Source organism: Hetaerina americana, unplaced genomic scaffold, assembly GCF_022747635.1.
Source record: "Hetaerina americana unplaced genomic scaffold, ioHetAmer1.1.p SCAF_2, whole genome shotgun sequence".
Taxonomy (NCBI): domain Eukaryota; kingdom Metazoa; phylum Arthropoda; class Insecta; order Odonata; family Calopterygidae; genus Hetaerina; species Hetaerina americana.
The window spans coordinates 92,209,779-92,232,354 of NW_027286763.1; the positions used below are offsets into that span (position 1 = coordinate 92,209,779).

General features: G+C 36.6%; 1 protein-coding gene across 1 annotated transcript; it reads right to left on the reverse strand.

Annotated features, from left to right (window-relative positions):
• Nucleotides 1-235: 235 nt before the first annotated feature.
• LOC139687657 (uncharacterized protein C19orf47 homolog) lies at nt 236-22,530 on the reverse strand. The gene is made up of 9 exons (XM_071584897.1): nt 22,454-22,530; nt 22,091-22,287; nt 21,804-21,864; nt 21,409-21,702; nt 20,990-21,123; nt 20,743-20,911; nt 20,424-20,648; nt 10,205-10,293; nt 236-1,626 (listed from the first exon to the last, which is right to left on the reverse strand). The coding sequence occupies exons 1-9, from the start codon at nt 22,470-22,472 to the stop codon at nt 1,420-1,422; spliced, it is 1,395 nt and encodes a 464-aa protein (XP_071440998.1). The 5' UTR covers nt 22,473-22,530; the 3' UTR covers nt 236-1,419.
• Between the last annotated feature and the right edge of the window lie 46 nt (nt 22,531-22,576).

Genomic DNA, 22,576 nt, shown 5'->3' on the forward strand with positions numbered 1-22,576 from the left:
AAAATCAGTATCACATATATTATGATTATTTACATCAAAAAGCTCAGATGACTTTTGTGAATCTTGAAATTAAATTTAAAATGCTTCGCCTTTCCATAAAAAAAAATTTATTTACGACCTAGGTTTCGTTATGGTATAACATCATCACCTGATGATGTTATACCATAACGAAACCTAGGTCGTAAATAAAATTTTTTTATGTGGAAAGGCGAAGCATTTTAAATTTAATTTCAATATGAAGAATTTCCACCAAGTGACACCAGAAACCGTTTCATTTTGTGAATCTCATAAAATGCTGACATGATTACAGTCTTTTACCTATATTCATAATAATTAGCAATCATGATTTTAAATTGAATTACAGCAAGTTTTAATAAAACTCTTAAACTTAAATAAAGTAAAAATGGGCCTTACAAGTTTTAAGAATATTAATTATTTACAATTGCCAAGAATAAAATTTTCACAGAAAAGATTTTTCCCTTCTTGCATATATTCACAAAAGTTGAAGAATGACTTTGACACAGTTAACACACTTTTAATTCAGGATAAAATAACTCCAGGAAAAAAAATCTTTCCCTTCAACCTCATTTGTCTTCGCAACAAATTACAAGATTCATTTCTATAATATTTAATGACATCCAATTTTAAGTAAACGCTTCTAAGAGGACGGAAGGATTTTTTATAATAAAAAGACAAATTCTGGAAAATTGATGATGAAACAATAATACTCACTTCAAAACATTATGATAATAATCATCAAATTTATAGAGCAGAAACATCTACTGCCAACAAGCAACACACATCAACAAAAGATGCCCATGTCCACAAAATTGACTCCAAAAATCTGCAGAATGGCATGACAGTTTAGGAGGAAAAGTTACTTATTAATATGACTTCACTAGAAACATTAGCTACTCCTTCTGAAGTAATTTTTGGAATTACTTTTCTTAGGTTCTCAAGTACTATGTATCAATTAGGTCATTTCATGTATTAACAAATTAATTAATGATATAATTTAATATGCAAGGAAAGAACATGAAATCTTGGATGCCTATGTTTTCAAATTAAGCAATGCATCAAGTTTCCTTACCAATCTTTAACTTACACATTCATAAAAAGAAAGTGGCACCTTATTCAACGTATCTTAGTGAATAATCCTGCATCTTGCAACGCATGGAGTGTCTGCACTCAGCATGATACGATGGATTTGATCACTTGTCAGAATATCACTTCATCCACATTCATAAAGAATGGATGCCTATACTTAAATGGATGCCTCAATTAAAATAAATAAATGTGTGAAAAATATAACTCATAAAATGAAGCAAGCTTGGGTGGGAGGGCAACATTATAATCCAATGCTATAAAAAATAACTTTATTGAAAAATGAAATTAAAATGCAAATTCAAAAGAATTCATTTAAGTTCCGAGCCGACTGAAAACTCCTGTCCTTAGTGTAATAGACCCAGATGATTTGTTTAAAAATGTCACAGGTGAATGACGAGGTTTAGGAAGCTGCATAGAAGAACTTGCAAAAGTCACTCTTTGCTCAGGGACTTCCACTTCATCTTTTTCCTTTATTTTTGCTGTCACACCTGGAACAACTGGCTGCTTTTTGATGATAATCTAGGCAAAATAAAGAAGAAAAATTTGCAAATTAGGTCAAAATTTTCCTTAAAAATGGTCAATAATCTAAAGAAAAAATCCCCAGCATGTGTCTGAAAGAGACAATGTATTGGTGCCCCTTTGTCCCACCACACATTAACAAGATTTAGAGAAGAGTTCACTCAGCCAAGTTTAATACATTCAAAATCATAAAACTGGCTTAATTTCTTTATACAAAGGGTAGGTGCACAACATGTAACACTGGGGAATCATCATAATACTCTCCTAAGACTGTTGGCAGTGGCAATACAAGGGTAATTAGAAAGGTTCTCAAAATCACCATCATATGTCAGTGCTAGCGCAATGAGTTTCAAATGAAGTAATAGGGAATCCTTTATGAGTAAACATGTTATGTGCCAGTGCTCTGGGAAGATATCTGTAGTGCGGATGCCTCTCAGCTGTTCCCATGTTGTGATTTGTAAAGATGACAAAAATAAGATTCGAACATTGATTAAATGCTTTGTAAGGAAAGGCATGAGAGCAAAGGAAATTAATGCAAACTTGGAGAACACTCTGGGGGTCTCTGCTCCTTCATATTCAACTGTTGCCCAGCGGACAAATGAGTTTAAGTTTGCTGGGGACAACTTAGAAGAGCATCCGCGTAGTGGTCGAACAAAATGTCCCACTACCAGAGCATTTATTTACATTGCATACATATATTATTGCATAATTGCATTCATTGATCATAAAAGGATTGCCAATTGTAAGTGCGAGAAATTGCTGAAGCTGTAAAGATGTCATCCTAAGGGGCATACTACATTTTAACAGTGGAATTGGAAATGAGAAATTATCTGCTATATGGGTGCCGCAACTCTTAATGTAGGAACACAAATGCATCAGAATAGAAATTTGGGAACATGTTTGATGCGTTTTAAGAATAAACAGCAGGATTTTTTGCACCTTTTTGTGACCACAAATGAAACTTTGGTTCACTACTATACCCTAGGCACAAAACAGTAGTCAATGCAGTAGAAACATGTTGATTCACCACACCGAAGAAAGTATAGGCAATACAGTCAGCCAGAAAGGTGATGGCTTCAGTTTTCTAGGATGGGTAAGTTGTTTATTTCTATTCCATTCCGATAAATTTTCAAACTAACAAAGGTAAGTCATATGTGTGGAGAAAATGGTAATCCCAGCATGGGAAAGGCTAGAGGCTGAAGTGAAAATGGAACTATTCAAATCAGTTAGATTTGCAAAAATTACTGGACATTACAATGCTAACCTCCTCGACCAACTACAGCAAAAGATAGAGAAAAACAGGCCACATTTGGCCAAACATCTTTCATCAAGACAATGCACGCTCACACACAAGGTTCTTCGTCATGGTAAAAATACGTGAACTAAGATATAAATTGCTGCCACACCCACCTAATTTGGCTCTATCAGATTTTCATCTCTTCCCCATGCTAAAAATTTTCCTCGGTGGATGGAGATTCTCTTCCAACAAAGAACTAACAGCTGAAGTAGACGGGTATTTGCAGGCCTGAAGGAATCTAATTATCCACATGGGATCAAAACATTGGAATGTTGCTGGACCAAGGGAATTAGTATATATGGAGACTACATTGAAAAATAAAGAAGTTTCATTAAGGCAAGTCATTTATTTCCATTCCATTCTAGAAATTTTCCAATTACGCTCGTATATACATTCCCAGTAGACTGATGCAAATAAAATTCTTGCACTTCATTTCCCGAAACCTGACCATGAAAACCTTACTCAAAACTGTCATTACATAATAAAAACATGACACAATCGATTTAGCACCAAAATGTAAGTCCTATGATACATATTTTTATCACTTACATGAATAAAAATAAACTATCCTTCTGTTTTTGCCAGATATACAAACACTAATTTCAGAACGTTAGACCCTGAAATTAAAGAAGTAAATTACACATATTTCTCATCTTTTAATCAAATATAAACCCAATAGAGCAAAAAATATTTTACAAGTCCATTCAAGGAACAAGACTGAGAAATTAAAATATTTTGGAACTGACAAATCATTGGTTCGTAAAATTTATGATGCTATGGTTGTATGGCCCAAAGGACCTCATAAAAATGCCTTAACAAAAAAATCACACTCAATGAATTGTATCATTATGAAAAGTTATACATGAGCCTTATCACTAAGAAAACTCGAAACTTATACTAGTCTTCCATTAGCTTGTAATCATTTCCAATGCTCATTTTTTTCTATCCCCTTAGGATCTGCAACCCTCTCCAAACAATTATCCCCATGCATCAGTTCACAAAAAGATAACTTACGTTATCTTAAAACTCCCAACATTTTCTCTCCATCTTTATCCCTGACAGTGAATATTAAAAACTTCATATAATCAATTTTTGGAATATGGTAACAATTGTTTAATGGCTGAATAAAAAATGTTCCAGGTGTAACTACTAAAGAAGAGCTCTTCTTCGTCAAAATAACCATAGGCTTACAAAATTGCACGGTATCAGTTAATTTCAAAGAGGCAATAAAAAATGTAATATTGATTAGCAATATCCATTATTGAAATAGAAAGAAAGACTCGTACTTTTCCACAGATTTTATTATACGGCACGACGCGTTTCACCGACTTGCGGCATCATCAGGTACAAATTTGCAAAACAGACAGAGCAAGCATATATACCCTCAGGACAGAGTGGGGGTGGGGAGGGTTGGAAGGATTTGAGGGGGGTGGGGGCTCGCAGGTGCATTGATGGATTGTTTTGACCATTTCCAGGCTAATTTCTCGGAGAGGAGTGGGGAGGGGTATGGGAATAATTGCTCATTACAAAGTGTCGTGTTGGGGTTCACCAAGTGCCTTCTAATCTCTAATTGCTCGAGAGCGTCCATTTTTAATCCTTTTGGGAGTGTGTGTAATATCTCTGGGACAAAGTCACTGCTGTGGTTGAATTCTAGTAAATGCTTGGCGAAGAGAGAGTTGTTATTCTGATTTTTGTGAAACCTAGCGTGTTCCTTGACTCGTAACTTGATATTCCTGCCGGTCTGACCGACATAAACGCTGTTGCAATCCTCGCATTTCAGTTTATAAATGCCTGATTTGAGAAGGCTATCCTGGGTGTCTTTTCCATTGGCTAGAAGTTTGGAGAGGGTTATGGGTGGGTAGAAGGCTGCTTTGAGTGAGGTGGGTAGGCAGTTGGAAATCCTATATGAAAGATCTCCCAGAAACGGGATCGAGCACCACTTAAAATCTTTAGATACTGCGGGCTGAGATACGAAAATGCTTTTTATGGCCATTGCTTTTTGTTTTTTCCGTAGTAATGTGTCAACTAGTTTGGGGTTGAAACCATTGTTGGTAGCTATATTAGTGATATTCACGAGTTCAATTTTGAAGTTTTTGGGGGAAAGGGGGATGTGTAGGAGGCGGTGGATCATAGAGTGGAGGGCTGCGTGTTTGTGAGAAAAGTGGTGTGCGGAATCATTAGAAATTATATGGTCTGTATATGTGGGTTTCCTATAAATTGCAAATTCGTGTCTATTATCCCTAATTGTGATTGTCAAGTCGAGGAAGTTGATGGTGCCGTTGACGTCTTTTTCCATGGAGAAGGAGATATTCCGATGAAGAGTGTTTAGGAAATTAAGGAAGGAGTCTAACTGTCGGTTGGTTCCGGTCCATAGGCATAGTATATCGTCCACGTAACAAAACCAATAGCCCACGTTTTTGTTATGCTGATTGTCAGCATTAAAAAGATGTTCTTCTACAGAATTGAGGAAGACTTCGGCTAGGAAGGGGGACAGTGGGGAACCCATAGCTAACCCATCCGTTTGGCTGTAAAGGGTGTGGTTGAAACTAAAATAATTCTGGTTAACTGTCATTTTGATGAGGGGGACCAATTCGTCTGAGATATTTTGGGCAATGGTGGAATCCTTGAGTAGTTCTTCCACCCTAAGCAAAGTTTCCGATATTGGTACGCAAGTAAATAAATTGCTAATGTCGAAGGAGACTAGCCTCGCTTTTTCTGGGACATCAATATCTTTCAATTTTCGGGCTAGCTCTATAGAGTTTTTAACTCCATATTTAGGTTTAAAACCTGTGAGATCTCGGAGCAATACGTCTAATTTTCGTGCCAGAAGGTGTGAAGGGGCGGACACAGCTGAGATGACAGGCCGAATAGGTATGGCTTTTTTGTGTAATTTGGGGAGTCCGTACAACCTGGGGGCGGAGGGGTTCATTTGGATTAAACTAAATTTTTCCCTAGCATTTAAAAACTTACACTTGAACACTGCACGTTTCACTTCACTTTGGAAACTCGCGGTTGGGTCTTTGGATAACGGAGTAATAGGATTGTTGTTGATGAACTCAAGGCACTTTTCCACATACACTCGTTTATCCAACACTACGACACTAGATCCCTTGTCAGCTTTCTGGATGATGAGGTCTTCCTTGCCAATAGTCTTCTTCAGGCGTCGGAGGGTGGACGTATGTTGCTGAAGGCTGGAAAGGCGGGTTGTTGTTGGCACTGCTGTTGTTGTTGCTGTTGTTGTTGCTGTTGTTACTGTTGCTGTTGCGACAGCGTTTATGTCGGTCAGACCAGCAGGAATATCAAGTTACGAGTCAAGGAACACGCTAGGTTTCACAAAAATCAGAATAACAACTCTCTCTTCGCCAAGCATTTACTAGAATTCAACCACAGCAGTGACTTTGTCCCAGAGATATTACACACACTCCCAAAAGGATTAAAAATGGACGCTCTCGAGCAATTAGAGATTAGAAGGCACTTGGTGAACCCCAACACGACACTTTGTAATGAGCAATTATTCCCATACCCCTCCCCACTCCTCTCCGAGAAATTAGCCTGGAAATGGTCAAAACAATCCATCAATGCACCTGCGAGCCCCCACCCCCCTCAAATCCTTCCAACCCTCCCCACCCCCACTCTGTCCTGAGGGTATATATGCTTGCTCTGTCTGTTTTGCAAATTTGTACCTGATGATGCCGCAAGTCGGTGAAACGCGTCGTGCCGTATAATAAAATCTGTGGAAAATTACGAGTCTTTCTTTCTATTTCAATAATGGATATCAATTACTTCCACGAAGTGAAGCCTGAAACAATAGAATTGATTAGCAAGTTGAAAAGTGTCATTTTATCATACCCATAATGCCATCATGCATACAGAGTGGTTATCAGTTGGTCTGAGGGCTAGGCGAGGTCTTAAATGGGTTTTACCGTAGTTATTCATGAGGCCCTTGGTAGTCACAAGTCTATCAAAACACTAGTTTCCTCCCTCAACTCTTTACAATTCACTCAAAAGATTTACCTTTAAGGGTCAAAAAAATGTAATAACTGCAGTTTTAATTATTATTATTAGGTGATCTACCAGCTAAGGTAGCATTTGAATCAACACAACAACCAAATAAATATCTTGTTTCTCCTAACAAAACACAACCAATCCTACTCTGAAACAAGACCCTCATCATCTCCACAAACTTCCTTCCTCCCTTCATTCCATCCAACATCCCCAACCTATTCCTGCTCCTTCCTCTCTTTCCTAACATTCTCACTTCTTTCACAGTCTTCAACATCCCATTGTTGATCATTTTACTTTTTATCCATTTTTCCTGCCTCCTTATGATTTCTTTCAACAATTCCCTCTACCTTCTCCATCCTCCACACCTACATTTCCAAAGCCTCCAATCTGCTACTATCACATTCAACTACCATAGCTCTGTGCTTCAAAAAGCAAAATTGATTTTAACAATTTTTAATTATTTAAAAAAAGTATTAAAATAATTTGTATTATCAATGTGATCTATGCCATTTTTAGTCCAAATTCTCTTTGGAATCCAAAAACTTTAAAATGGAAAGATGCTTACATACTTCAAGACATTCAATTACTTCAGTTAAGTTCAGCATCTCCTCACTGTAGAAGACTACAGTTAACCCTATGAATTGACAAAATACATTCAGGTTTTGACTGAAATCTGAATGTGCACACTTTTATAACAAAAAGAGCCAAAACAATGGAGACAACTTTAGTTCATAAAATCTACAAGTGACAAAATTTTATGGCATAACATGAGTGACATAACTTGCACACTGTATAGCCCTCTATCTTTTAATCACAACACATTTATTTATTTTCAGACTTCCATCAACCTGCACTGCCATTTTGAAATATCTCCACTACTTCAATCCTCTTCGTACACCCCTTATCTGCTGCACACTCCCCTTTCTTAATATTTCCCTGGTCTATTACCCTTTTTCCTGAACTCTTGTCTTTGACTCAGATTTTTACTTATTTTGTAATTAAAATGATACTTAAGTGCTACAGTTTTTTCCATTTTTTTTTGTGTCATAAGTTTTCCCAGTTTAACTGGGGTATTTCTATGAACATTAACTTGGTAAGACCAAATCTCTTTCATGTATGGCAGAGCTTAAATATTATGTTAATTTCATTTACCTAATTCTCAGAATTTACACAACAATGGCAACGACCACTACACTTTACAAATTAATTGTGTCTGTTATTGAACCATTCCGTTTATCTCACATAGATATGACCCTCAAACAGCTTATAACTGTACATCTAAAACAATGCAACTTTTTAGGGAGCAATGTGTGACCATACTTTGATCTAAATTGAGTCTGTAAAAAACAGTATCTAAATATATGATCATTTGGATCAAAAATTGAATTTTTGGAGTTTGAAATTATTACTCTCCCGGAAAATAATTTGATTAAAATCAACTTCTTCCCAATTATAGAGCATACACATTTTAAGGTACCCAACCCACAGAATATATTGATACTGCTATTTAAAACTTAAACCAGTCAATACATTAATTGTTAAGTCTAAAGTCTTGAAGGCATACATCTGAGAAAAAATTGAATCATTCAATAAGCTCTTTCAAAATCCATGACATGACACTCATTGATTCAAAAAAGGTTGTCTTTTAGATAACCCTCATTTCTCACAAAACTGATGTTTAAGTTTCAGCTGTATCCATCATGAGGTATCATTTCTATAGTGGAATGAAGCAAAAAACTGCTTATTTAGATAAATGAACAAAAATGAGTTTTGTGTGGTGATTAAACACTTCTATTTAATAGGCTTAACCCTAAAAAAGATCACAGCCGAGTTGAAAGAAATTCATGGAATAACTGCCCACGTTTTTGAGACTGTTTAAAGGTTGGATAAATGAGTTTTAATGTGGTTGTACATCCACAAATGATGAACATCGTTCGGCATGTCCAGTGGAAGACTTCCTATAAAATAATTGGTAAAATCCATTATATGAATTCAAATGATCAACAAATCCAAGTTTGCAATACAGTTGAGGTCTAAAGGCATATATCACATGGTACAGTGTTTTCAACTTTGCATGTTTAATGGCATTGTTGCCATGACTGGTAATTTTGTGTTTACCCACTACATGTTTAGAATAGTTACCTTTTGTACATATACTAGTTTTAAAACCTTTATTTACTCATCACTCAAGTTGCATGACATTATTAACTCCTGTTTGATGAGCATAATGATTACCTTTTGAGAAGTAATTAAGCTATATCATGCAAGAAAAATGAATGTAAAAACGCCATACTATTATCAGTATGCCAGCCGGAAATGGTTTCACAAAGGTTTCACTTACAACAACTTTGTTGCTCAGGGCAAAGGGGACAGAGAGATAAAATGTCACTAAAAATGCCATTAAGTATCTATGAAAGAACAAAAACAATGAAATAATTTAATGGCAGTAATAATCATCAAATATCTACCACATGGAACATGCGACATATTAGGATTTGATTTATTAACTGGTGACAATATTAACACAATTCAAATTGCAGTTATAACTTTTAATATTCAACTTAAACGTTGACCACAAAACAAAAATGTGGCAAAATTTTCATATTATAATAACAAAAATACTTGTTACAATAATCAAGAATATTGTTGATGAAAGAATACGGTAAATTACCCATAAGTAATGAGCTACTTAATCATTTTACATTCCATTGTACAGTCATGGCACAAAAAATACGTTAATTCATATGACAATGGAGAAGGATACAAAAAATGAGCACATCAATTAACCATCGGGTTGTTCTGATTTGTGACAATATAAACACAATATGGCACAGAACAAAATACTTATCAGGAGCATCAATTGTAAAACACAAGTAAGACTTTTTATAACAACATGCAGGCTACTGTTAGTATCTCTTACATCAATGATAAGTACAATAATCTCAAATAAAGGAATGATGGTGGGGTTTAATTTTTTAAAAGAAATAGTACATTTAGCTCGAGTGTTTGACTAACAATAGAGGCATACCAATTTCAGAAAGTGAACAAAATTTTTTAGTTAGCAAATCAGAATAATAAACATCACAAGAAAACATTGGATTTTCACATAGCTTTTCCAAATGGCACACTTACACTGAGAGCTTGCATCATGTAACCACTTTCATTACAAACAAATAATGTTAGGTTCAATTGCCAATTAAAATATCAAGGAACCAAATACTTAAATTACAATTTGTACTGTGAAGCGCATTATTATGCTTAACACACAGCACCCACCTTTTTAGTTTTCACTGTGGAATTTGACTCTGCACCAGCTTGGCCAAGTCTCTGTTTAACATTCAACTTAACAGCATTAATAGGATTGCCTGCAAATCATATAATCAATTATCAGAAAAGCAACATGAAAAATGTAGTTTGGTAAACATATCAATTACCGTATTTTCCCATCGATAACGCGCACCCAGAAATTAGTACTTATCATGAATTTGTATAGATACCATGCGCCCAGAGCCTCATAATTATCTTGAACATGTATAGATGCCGTGCATCTGTATGTAAATATATATGTGCATAAAAATTATACATATATTTTGTGTAAAAATACGTCCATATCCATACAGTAATAGATGGTAGCAACCAATGAATAAATGAAATCATAATTGCTGGTGGCTATGTCTACCGTTAGTACACAGAAGATTAGAGTCAGGTGATTTAAATAAATTCCCAGCAACAGAAGGATAAAAAAATAAACAATATTTACAAGCCAACACAATATGCCACCTTATTGCTTTTTGGCTATGATTCATAAGACGAAACGAGACATAGGTTTATGTGCCCTTTTATTTGCTATATAAGTTAACTTTCAGCAGATGAAATATAAATAATAGGAGAATGAATTAAATAGAATTTTCTTGTTCTGTTTGCTTTACTTCGCTTTGTAAGTAACAGCGATCAGCTGTTCTAGACACCCTCCAAGTTCACTGAAAGTACTGCCTACATGGTGATTGTTTCAAACCTGAATTGAGTTAAGCTTTTGTAATTTAGAATTTTCTCAAGAAAATTACCCATGAAGAAGACAATCTATACAGCGATGTTTAAGCTAGAAGTCATCAATTTTGCACAAAAAAAAGGAAATCGCAAGGCTGCCAGGATTTATCCAATAATAAATCTTTTCAATCAAAATTCCATTCTAATTGGGAAAAATGGACGATGTCTGGCATGAAAGATGACACAGAATCGGGAAGGATTAAGAGAGTCTTATGAAGAAATAAGCCAGATCCTGGAAAGTTGGCAGGGTTCCAGAGTTACTTGTGTAAAAAATGGATTTGAAAAAGCTTTAGGCAATATTTCAACGCCAGCGCTAGAAGATTAGGAATAGTTAACTTTGAAGAGTGAACTTTGTGATGTGCCTGAAGAGATAATAAATAAACTTAATTCATTTAATTGTTAATCAGGTGACGAATTTCTCGGATTCGAGTGATCTACCTATCCTTTCATATTTATATGTATGTGTAAATAATATGACGTACTCTACATATGTGGGTCGCGGTAGTCCAGGCGGTAGAGTGTTAGATTACTGACTGGAGGGTCCCGGGTTCGATTCCCGGGCAAGGCACTCAGGGCACCTGTAGCTCCACCCCAGCTATGTGATTTTTCGGGTACCAGGTCTACCTTCAGGTTGATTACTGGGTTTATGGTTTTACTCTACGTATACTACCTTGATCAAAAAGTTCCCGGAATAACCACCGTGTGGCGCTCCCATCGTTCCGATTTGAGTTCTGTTTTTTTTGTTAAATTGGTACATCTGTTGTTGATATTCCCTTTAAATCTTAGTGTCATAACTTGACATTTGCAAAAGTTACGTAGCCAAGAGTACATCTATCTCTGTGTGTGTTGGCGATTTTTTACAATTTCAGAAATGGATTTAAATTTGCAACAACGAACTTGTATTAAATTTTGCGTAAAAAACGGATTTAGTGGCGCACGGACGTTGGAAATGTTGGAAAAGTGTTTCGGCAACGATTCTCTAAAAAACACGGTCGTTGACCAGTGGCACGAGCGGTTCAGAAGTGGTCGTGAGTCAATCGAAGATGATGAACGCAGTGGCAGACCATCGACATCGAAAGTCGGTGAAAAAATTGATAAAGTAAAAGAAATGTTGGTCAATAACCGCAAATTAACCATCAGAGAAATAGCGGAGGACTTGAACATTGCCTATGGATCCGCCCAAGACATTGTGGTTAATGATTTGGGTTTCCGTCGTGTAGCAGCAAAGTTGGTGCCAAAAGACCTCAATTTCATGCAAAAAAGAGACCGTGTTGACGTCGCAAAAGACATGATTTGCGAGGCTGAATCCGATCCCACATTCATCAAAAGGATCATTACTGGAGACGAGACGTGGGTTTATGAGTACGACACGCAATCCAGACATCAGGCAAGTGAATGGCGTTCACCAAATGAGCCGAGACCAAAAAAACCACGTCGTTTTCAGTCAAAAAAGAAGGCAATGCTGACGGTTTTCATGGATTACAACGGTGTAGTGCATCATGAATTTTTGCCAGAAGGCCAGACAGTAAGCAAAGAGTATTATTTGGGCGTTATGAGACGTTTGCGTGAAGCAATTCGCCGAAAGAGACCAGAAATGTGGGCAGAAAACTCGTGGATTTTGCACCATGATAACGCACCGTCGCACAGTGCTATCATTATTCGTAATTTTTTGACGAAAAATGCAACAAATACCATCCAACAGCCACCGAATTCACCTGATTTGGCTCCCTGTGACTTCTTTCTGTTCAATCGAGTTAAAAAACCATTACGGGGAACGCGTTTTAGCAGCCGAGAGGAAGTAATGGAAAAATCGCAGGAAGCACTGATGGACATACCGAAAACCGAATATAAAAAATGTTTCGAGGATTGGATCAAGCGCTGGCATAAGTGTGTTGCAGTCGATGGGGATTACTTTGAAGGGGACAATATAGATTTAGATGAATAAACTTGTATTTTTAATTTTCTGAATAAATTCCGGGAAATTTTTGATCAAGGTAGTATGTGAAGTACTCTGCATTAGAATTAAGAAATATTTTGCATTAGAATAAATGAATTATAGAAATTATATGCTTCTTCTTTTTCTCATGGATTTATGAGATGAAATAACTGTAAGAGAAGTTGATCTGCATAAAATAGAATGCAATTAGAACAAGATGCTTCCTGAGTAATTTATTATTGCGAGACTCTTCTTTAACCCTTTGCACTCGGGTGCTTTTTTCTCGATTGCCTTAGTCTACTCGGGATTCATTTTTTTAAATACCCCAAATTTACTAAGTGTGGCACTAGAATGAAAAACTGGAGTTTCTTTTCATACTAACTTATTTATTTGGATTTTTTGACATAATTATTGACAACTTTATTGATAAACCATAATTTAAACCCTATAATTTTTCATGGTATGATATTTTTGGAAGCATTCACCAACATGAAGACCTGGTTTACAATCACACGTCTCACAGGTATATATCGTCTCTCTTCTTCCTACTTTGATTTTTCGGTCAGAGCAAACCGCACAATCTTCATGTTTTCTGTTAGGGTGAGGTGTGATTATATGGAGTTTTCCATCTAAACGTTGCTCTATGTTCGTGGATGGTAATCTAACCCTGGACGTTTGTGTACCATCTCGGAATTCTCCAAAAAGATCATGTAATAGTTTCAAAACAAATTTCACATGTGAGATCGGTTTTTCATTTTTTATTTGCTGGCATTCTTTATGCAATATAAATGAATTTACAACACTGACCTCAAGCCCCCAGAAAAACAATTTACGCCTCCATTTTAGAGTTTTCCTCATGAAACAGCTGCTTTCTAATTCTTTGGAATACTTATCCATCGTGAGGAGGGGAAAATCGTTCAGAATGAGCAACTACTAGCTGGCAAAGCATTCATCCAAAGGGAAAGCATCTGTTGTAAGAGAACCCTCTGTCATTAGGGAAAACACCTGCGTTATGCTTCTAGAAACGTAAGTAAACCTCGGAGACTAAGATAAGGAAGGTTTTTTTACCACAGGAGGATGATGCAACCTCAAAAAAGCACGACTCCAGGAAAAGGCCTAAGGTTCGTGTTTTACTATGAATATAATAGATCATATCTTGGACCCTCCTACTCAAGATTCCTGACAATGCAATAGATAGGAAAAGAACAGGCAGAATGTTTGATGAGACAGTGGACACTAGGAAGAAAAGGAAATGAAAGAGTCAAAACTAGAAAGCAATGAACTAAGAATCAGCTGACTGAGGTAACTTTACATTCTGGCGATCTTTTTTCAGGCACCGATAATCTCTAAAAGACATGGCTTTACATTTAGCTGACTTCCAAGTAATGAAAAGCAAACAATACAAATGAAAAAGAACTTACAACACAGTAAATAGATTACAAAAAACATCTGCGTAGGTGGTGACATCCTTTGGGAGACGGCATTTATGTCGTCGACGACATCATGGGTCGATACTATTCTTTTATAAAACAAGCCATGCTATTAATTAACCTTTAACTTTCCTTTTCCTTTCGTGCAGATGATTAAAAGAAAAGTTATTGGAAAAATAGACGAAAATCCCAATTCCCCTCGTGGTGAAACTCTGTGCCGAGTGTGACTCGACATACGAGCTGCTGCCGTTGCTATCCCTGTCGAGTCACACTCGACATCCGAGTGAAAAGGTTAAATTACTGTGTACAAAGGTAGGTAAATATTGGATTTTTTAAATTTTCATTACATAGCGCGCATTGTCATTTTTTTGATCATCTGAACATTTTAGCAAAGGTAACGCGCATTATCGATGGGAAAATATGGTAAATTGCTGACCTACATACAGGAAATTTATTACCATTGGATATAAAAATTAACCCTTTCCCCTTGTTGTAGTTTTCTTATGCTAATTTTAGAAGTGTTGATGCAATTCTCAGTCATCTCTGTTTTCTGGCATACTTAAATTATACCATCTGCAGATGGAAATTAAACTATAACTCACTAATTTCAATGAAATATTTAATGATATTATAGCCAAGGAATTGTAATGCAGAAAGATTACCTGGAACAATTAGAAAGGAATATTAGCGGACAATAGAGGGACTTACGCATGGAAATGGAGATGGTACATCAGAAGGAAAATGGGAACATAAAAAAAAGGATATCAAAACCCACAAGAAACTATAGAAAGAGTAAATAGGAAAAGGACAAGAACACTATGGACAATGGATGAAATAATAACGAAGAAAGAAGCCTAACTAACATAGTGAAAGAAGTGAGGTGGAAGACGTATTGCAATGGTATGGAAAGGTTACAAAGGAAGGAAGAAATTGGTGCATTGTACAGGAATACGAAAGTAAGAAATAACAGAAAATCTGTCCAAACCATCAAGGATACATCAGGAAAATTATTAATTGAACTAGTAAAGATATAAGAAGGGAAGGAATGCATAGAGGATCTACAAGGAAAAGATATTATGCTAGCAAGTATAGTCATGGAAAGAGAATATGGTATACAAGAATGAAATCGAAATTACCACCATCTCTTGGTAACAGGAGATAACTTAGGCCCAGGTATACCCGATTGTAAGATATAAAGGGCATTAAGGGAAATTAAATCAAATAAGGCTGTGAGGGTTGATTACATTTCCACTGAACTACTTAAGGGTTTTCAAAATTTGTGAGGAAAAATTTTATGGACTAATTTTTCACATTTATGAGGCAGGAATTTGGCCAGAAGATTTCATTGGATCGATGTTAGCTTCCTTCCAAAAAAGGGAGATGCAGTCTTAAGTGAGGACTAGAGAACAAGTTTTGATTTCACCCAAAAATAGAGAGGTTCATGGGGTCATCAATAAGAGGATGGACAGGAGGGCAAATCATTACTCAGGGAATGATCGATTTGGATTTAGGAAGAGGAGAGGCATGCATAATTTCACAGCAGTAATGCCACCATTTGAGAGAAACATAGAAAAAAATCAGGTTAGGTTTGTTATTTCATAAATTTTGAGGTGTTTGATAGTGTTAATTGGATATATTTAATGAATTAAATAAAAAATATATCACTAGATTGGATGGATAAGGGACTTATCTGACATCTATAGGTGTCAGACCGCTCAGGTGTCTGTGACAGATAGAGTCAGAATGAGCATTGTTACTTGTAGGAATAGGTCCATTTTCACCTGTGCTTCTCAACATGAGAAAAATAGCAAAAGAGGCATGGGAAGAACTGGAGATGGATAGGAATGAAAGTCAGTGGAGAATTCATAAAATCAGTTAAGTTTGCTAATGATCAAGCTTTAGTTTGCCAGTCAGGCAAGGGGTTGCAAGTATTGCCATGTGAACTGGAAACTCAGTGCCTTAGGTATGGAATTAGAGTTATTAAAAACAAAACAAAAGTTTTGCGGTTTTTGAGAAAAATAAAAGCTATATAAAACATTAAAATGAGTTCCATAAACAAGGGCCGGTGGAACAGTCTACCTATCTCAGAAGTATTTGACAGAGATGATCTAAGTAATAGGGACATTAGAAGAACTATTGCATTAGGCAAAAGCTTTCACAAGGAGGGAATTGATGACATGGGCATTAAGTAAGGAAGGATGTTTAGAAATGGCCAGACAACTTTCATATGAAGAGTGGTTTTGTACAGCAATGAAGCATGGTCATTGAAGCAGGATGATAGGCTTAGATTGGAGACTTCTGAAATGTGGGAGTAAAGAAGTTTGGACAAGGTGAAATGGAGTGAAAGAAACAAAAATGTGCGTTAAAGATGGTCAAAGTAGGTTAAGTATGTAAAGAGGAAGCCATATCGTTATACCATTGCACAGTCTGTGTCCAACCAAAATCAACCTTAACTGGTAGAATAACAACAATAATTAGAGCTAATAGATTTTTGTGACAATATGATACAATTAACGGCTAATGAATCCCAAAAGATTTCATTGAAGGGAGCAGGATTCAACATTGAATGAAGTTGACCATGTTAACAGTTGTTAACATATGAATAACACCAGAGAAGTGTATGCTATCATTCACATGATCTTTTAAGGTAGAAATTAATTATTAACAATTTTAAGATGTATTAAGCTTATTTAAGACATATTTAACACTGACATAATGTTTAGATTATTCCTCGATGGATTTCCAGGGCCACATTACTATTTTGTTGAAATTTAAAAGCTATCTACGGAAGTCGCTTTCTATGCAGCTCAAGCTGTGTTAAAAATGACAAGATGCAAATTAGATGATATGAAGTGATTAAATAATGAATGCCAGGGAAAATTAATAATCCCAACAGTTAAAATGTAATCATTTTTATGATGACTCCGATAAACCATGCATTTGCTGAATGCCTTTTAAGTGAAGGGAGTACATTATTTTTTTCAGACCTCAGGGTTGTCAGAATATTCCCAAAGAAACAACCTCCAAATTGTGACTACCAACTGAATTAGCACACAAAAGTATAGAGACCCTTCCCTTACTGATTTTTTCCAGGAATCTTTGATTCACTTCATAAAGCTCGAGTGTTTCTGGCAAAGCTCTCGATTTAGCCCAGTTTCATCCGCATCATTCATTTGACATAATTGACAATCATATTCAACCATCTATGCATGCAATTTAATTCTCAATGGTCACTATCAGTACTCATTATTTCACCAAACACATCACAAAAGTATGCGTCCTCTTAACCACCATAACCAACCAATACTTGCAGTGAAGTTCTCTACAGGTAAGTATGGTACATTATGTTCAGAGAAACTTGTACTGTGAAACTTATACTTTTACACAAAGTTCTACAGTGCAGTCATCTGGTAACCCCATAATAAATCACCCGCATTTCATGGCCACACAAGTCTGGACTAAGGGGGTGTCTGGATTAGGAAGAGTTTCCTGTAATATTCTGCAACTATTGGGCTAGGATAGCTTTTTGATGGACTCTGGCATGACACACTACTGTGGTCCCAAGCCATAAAAATCTTGACAAAAAATCCTTAAAACCCTTCACTATTACTAACGATAACTCATTTCTTCAATCTACATACTCCTGAAATCCATAAAAATGACAATTCTTTGTGCTCTCCTTTCTGGCTTTCTATCAGCGAAAATTTATGATTCCTGCCTGGATGCACGTGTCATCAGTACTTGAGACAAGCTTCAACTTGTTCTCTCAAGTAGTTTGTTTACATATATTGTTGCAATAGATGTCTTTCATGTATTTTGCTACAACTTGAATTTTGCGTGGAGTCATAAAATTCTCCCTTTTGGATGGATTAACCCCTAAGTAAATTCATCTGAAGTTGACAAAAGTGTACTGGGACTCTACTCATTCAATGCTTAAGGTTAAATAGTGGGCAGCTGAATTTAAAAATGGCCGCACATCCCTCGAAGATGATCCACATGAAGGACTACCAAATACCGCAACCACACCAGAAACCATCAAAAAGGTGCACAATATTGTGTTGGATGATAGGCGAGTGAAGGTGAGTAAGATAGCTAAAGCCATAGGGATATCGCAGGAAAGGGTGTGAAACATCTTGCACAAAGAATTAGGGATGCGAAAGCTCTGCGCAAGCTGGGTGCCGCATTTGCTGAATAGCAATCAAAAGCAAATGGGCAAACGATTTTCGCAGCATCATTTCGACCGATTCACAAGAAGGGACCTACCAATTTTGTGCAGCGATTGGTCACCATGGATGAGACATGGGTTCACCACTAGGGGCCAGAAATGAAACAGCAGTCGAAGCAGTGGGTGGGTCAGTCAGTGCCACAGAAAGTGAAGTCAATCGCATCTGCCAGCAAGCTCATGGCCAGGGTGCTATTTGCACAGTGGTGGACTTCTTATACGTCTTTTGTTCTGCAGCCCTTATCTCATTAGTGCAAATATTTTATGTGTTGTTGGGCATGCCTCTTTTGCTGCCAACCCTAAAACCAACCATTTGGGCAGGGTACCATAGTTGACAGGTTCATTATTTTCGAGCTTCAGTCCATCTTGTTTCTTTGGAGAAATCATTGAAGTTGTTCATAATGCCTCAATCCATAGAGATTTTACGCTGACAATATCACGTAAATGGCCACCTCACTATGTTAGGCACCTTCATGCAAACATAACAAGGTAAAATATTGCATGGGCATTCATCTGGGTCCTACTTTTACCTAACTGGCAAAGGTGACCCTTATAGGAGCAACTATTATTGGCCCTGCCAGCAGAGCCTCGGGTAATTGGAACATGCAGGATGTTCCATGTTGTCAACCCCACACCATCTTCCATGCTGTAGTCCATACTCTTAATTTTTCTTAATTCGAACTATCCCTTTCTTGTTGCGAATAAATGTACTACTGTTATTCTGAATGCCCATCCTAATTTCCCCAATTAGGAACATGTCTATCATAGCTTTGTTAATGTCTTCTCTCCAGGACTTTTAATAAGGTCAGAGGTAATATTATCGATCCATGGGGCGATGTTTCTGTGAATGTCCTAAAATGATGGATTAAATTCTGACCACAGCATCGCCTTCAACATTGTCTCCGAATGACATCTTCCCTTACCATTATTTTTGTAACGAGACCTCTTTTACTGAAAAGCTGCTTCTTTGCATCTTTTCACATTACATACGTTCTATTTTAATTAATTCTTCATTGCACTGCGTATATTCATCATTCATAATTAGTAGTTTTTAAGGGAGGCGAATGTCATTTGCACCATTAGGGATGGACAGAAAGGGTCAAGGGCGGAGAGAAACCCGGCGTTGGCATTAGCCTACTCTTTAACAAACGGCGCAGAGGGGTCCACAGCTTAACATCCCATCCGATGGATGGCATACCAACTCAAAGTACCCTCCAAATAACACCTCGAGTAGGGATTGAAATACAACTGAAAAATATCTTTCGCCTCCAGGATTCGAACCCAGACCCCCTGGGGGGTAGCCAGTACGTCAGCCACTGCAACATCCCAATTTCCCTTCATCATTCATTTGTATCAAACAGGACAATGGTCCTTATCCTGTACTTTCTCATGAGTGATAGCAGATTGAAATCTGTGGGTTGGGTACATGAAAGGGGCTTCATAAGTTAAAAGTATCCTCCTCACCAAACATTACTCTCTCCCCCATATTTTTCACAAGGATTTCAAGATATAATCATGAGGGGTTTAACACAGATTTATAAATAAATGTTAGCATATTTAAAACAAATAGGAATTAAAAGAGCAGGGTCTGGCCCTACATCAATACCTTACGCTGACAGGTGCTCATTAACTCAGTCCTTAACTAATTACAGGATTTGACACTGGTTGCACCCTTTATTGTTTAATCTACTGCTTTATAAGACTAACCTTAAACTAACTTTGAAAGCTACTAAATAAAACAAAGTAAATTTCACTACATCAAGCAAAGAAACAAGATTATTACACAGAACAAACAACAAATTTTATTAAAATGAATAATGGAAATTGCATTAAAATGTAAGAAAGATATCAAAAACTCACTTAGTATTCCAGCAGAATTAGATTTCGCACCTTTCTTCAGGATCACTTTTTTCTTGGTTACCATTGAAGGATTGGAGAGAGATTCAATCCCTTGAGTACCATTTGAAATTGCTATTTTTTTCTGTTGTCCCAGGCGATTAGCAACACCTTTTTTGGAAATCTTTATGTTGTCAGCCCTCATCGTTCCTATTGGTGGTGGAATTGAGTCTTTTTCTTCAAATAACGCTAGAAGAGATTATATTTACCTTTATTTCACTACTTTACTACGCTTTCACGCTTTCCTACAAAACCATTGCGAGCGATACTGCTTAGTACCTACCTACTGCTCTTTTTTCGACTATACTTGATGATTTCCTTAAAACTGGTTTTTTAAGAACACCAACATACTCCAAGGGGTCTTCCAATTCTTCCAACTCTTCTGTATCCTCCGAGTAAGAGGAAGACGTTACTTGAGATTTATCTCCCAACCGATTAAATACTGACATTGCCTAAAACAAAAATGACATGCGAGTCTTTGGAAAGCAGAAAAATTAGAAACCACAATCCAAATTATTATTGAAGTATACCTTATCTCCGATTTCTGACTTCATGATTGTTTCTCCACATGTCACTGTGAACTTTGGCTCTTCAAGTTCAGTAGTGCTGGTTACATTTCCATCACCTAATCTCTCAAATACAGTTCTTTTCTTCGATGGCACAGCTGAAAATCATGAGATATATTCCACATCTTACACTCAATTTCAGTATGGTAATTCTAAATTGAAAGAGTGCCACTTTTAATTTGAACATTAACAGGTAAAACAAGGCTTAAATTAAATTAATAGAATATCAGCTCGCGGATTTACCAGCTAATGCCGGTTACTTTAATGATGTCACGCGATTGTTTAAACCGCGGTCAGCAAATAATTTTGGGTGAAACAAAGTATCACATAACTTAGTTTAACTTGGAAATGATCATTTGGCGTAACATGGTGTCAATACTTACCTAATCCTTGTTTTTCCAAAATTCTTTTAGTCCTCGGAGTACTTCCAGAAGGCATGATAACTTTGTACTTTCCTTCATGCTCAGGTAAAACCCGCCTGGGTTTTTTCACGGGTACAATTTCACTAGCCGTTTTTTCATCCTTTTTACTTACGTCCGGGGGCTGGCATTTCATTTTCACAGCCTGTTTACCTGACGACAGTGGACCTAATCTCTTGGCTAAACTGGGGGATAACTTGGCTGTAACTGGCTTGGGAACTTCAGGTACATGCTTAGTGTATTGCTCGACCACTCTAGCTAAAAAATAATACTTTAAATTATAATCGAATTATGCTCCTAGTAAATTATAATCCTATTATGAAAATAAGAGTAAGGAAGCATAAAAAAAAACATCTCACCAGGGAGTTTCTTTTGGGCTGGAACGTCTGGGGGGACGAGTAAAATTGTATCGCGCGCCTTCTGCAGAAAGGAAAAGTTGGTAAATAATGACAGAAGAACGACGGATAGAGATCCCTGTGTAAGAATACCTGTAAACACACTAGGCTAGACTACAATTGGTAGAAAAACATCATGAAATTTAATGCCTAAATGTTCCTCACTATAAGGAATCATAAACATTAGTTACTTTCTTTACACATCAGCTTATTAATGATAGGGCTCATTAAAATAAAATTCACGGTCTTACTTGTTCGTGAACTTGTTTGGCATGCTTCAAAATGGCAATTACATCGCCCATTAAAGTTATACCCATGTCTCTTAAAATCTCTTTTGTGAGATCCAGCAACATGTCCATTTTTATTCTATTACTTGAGAATATGAGGGCGTACGTTGCCGCCACATCTGAAGGAATTCCTGCATCATTGAAAAATTTAATCCACGCACCTACAATAGCAATATTGGTAACATGAATGTTGAGTAAGAATGCATATAAATTTGCAGAATCACATTTCCTATGCCACCCGAAAGATTGATAGTCACAAAATAACAATTCTCAACTTTTTATCAACAACACTTATAAAGATTAAACTCTTGTGTTGACAGTACTTACCCGTACAACCACCCGCCATGTTGCTCGAATAATTTTTCTAAACACGCTTTGAAGAAGATGCTTACACAAAGTTAATCATATTTATTAATACATTTTAATTTTTAAAAATTAAATAAAACTATA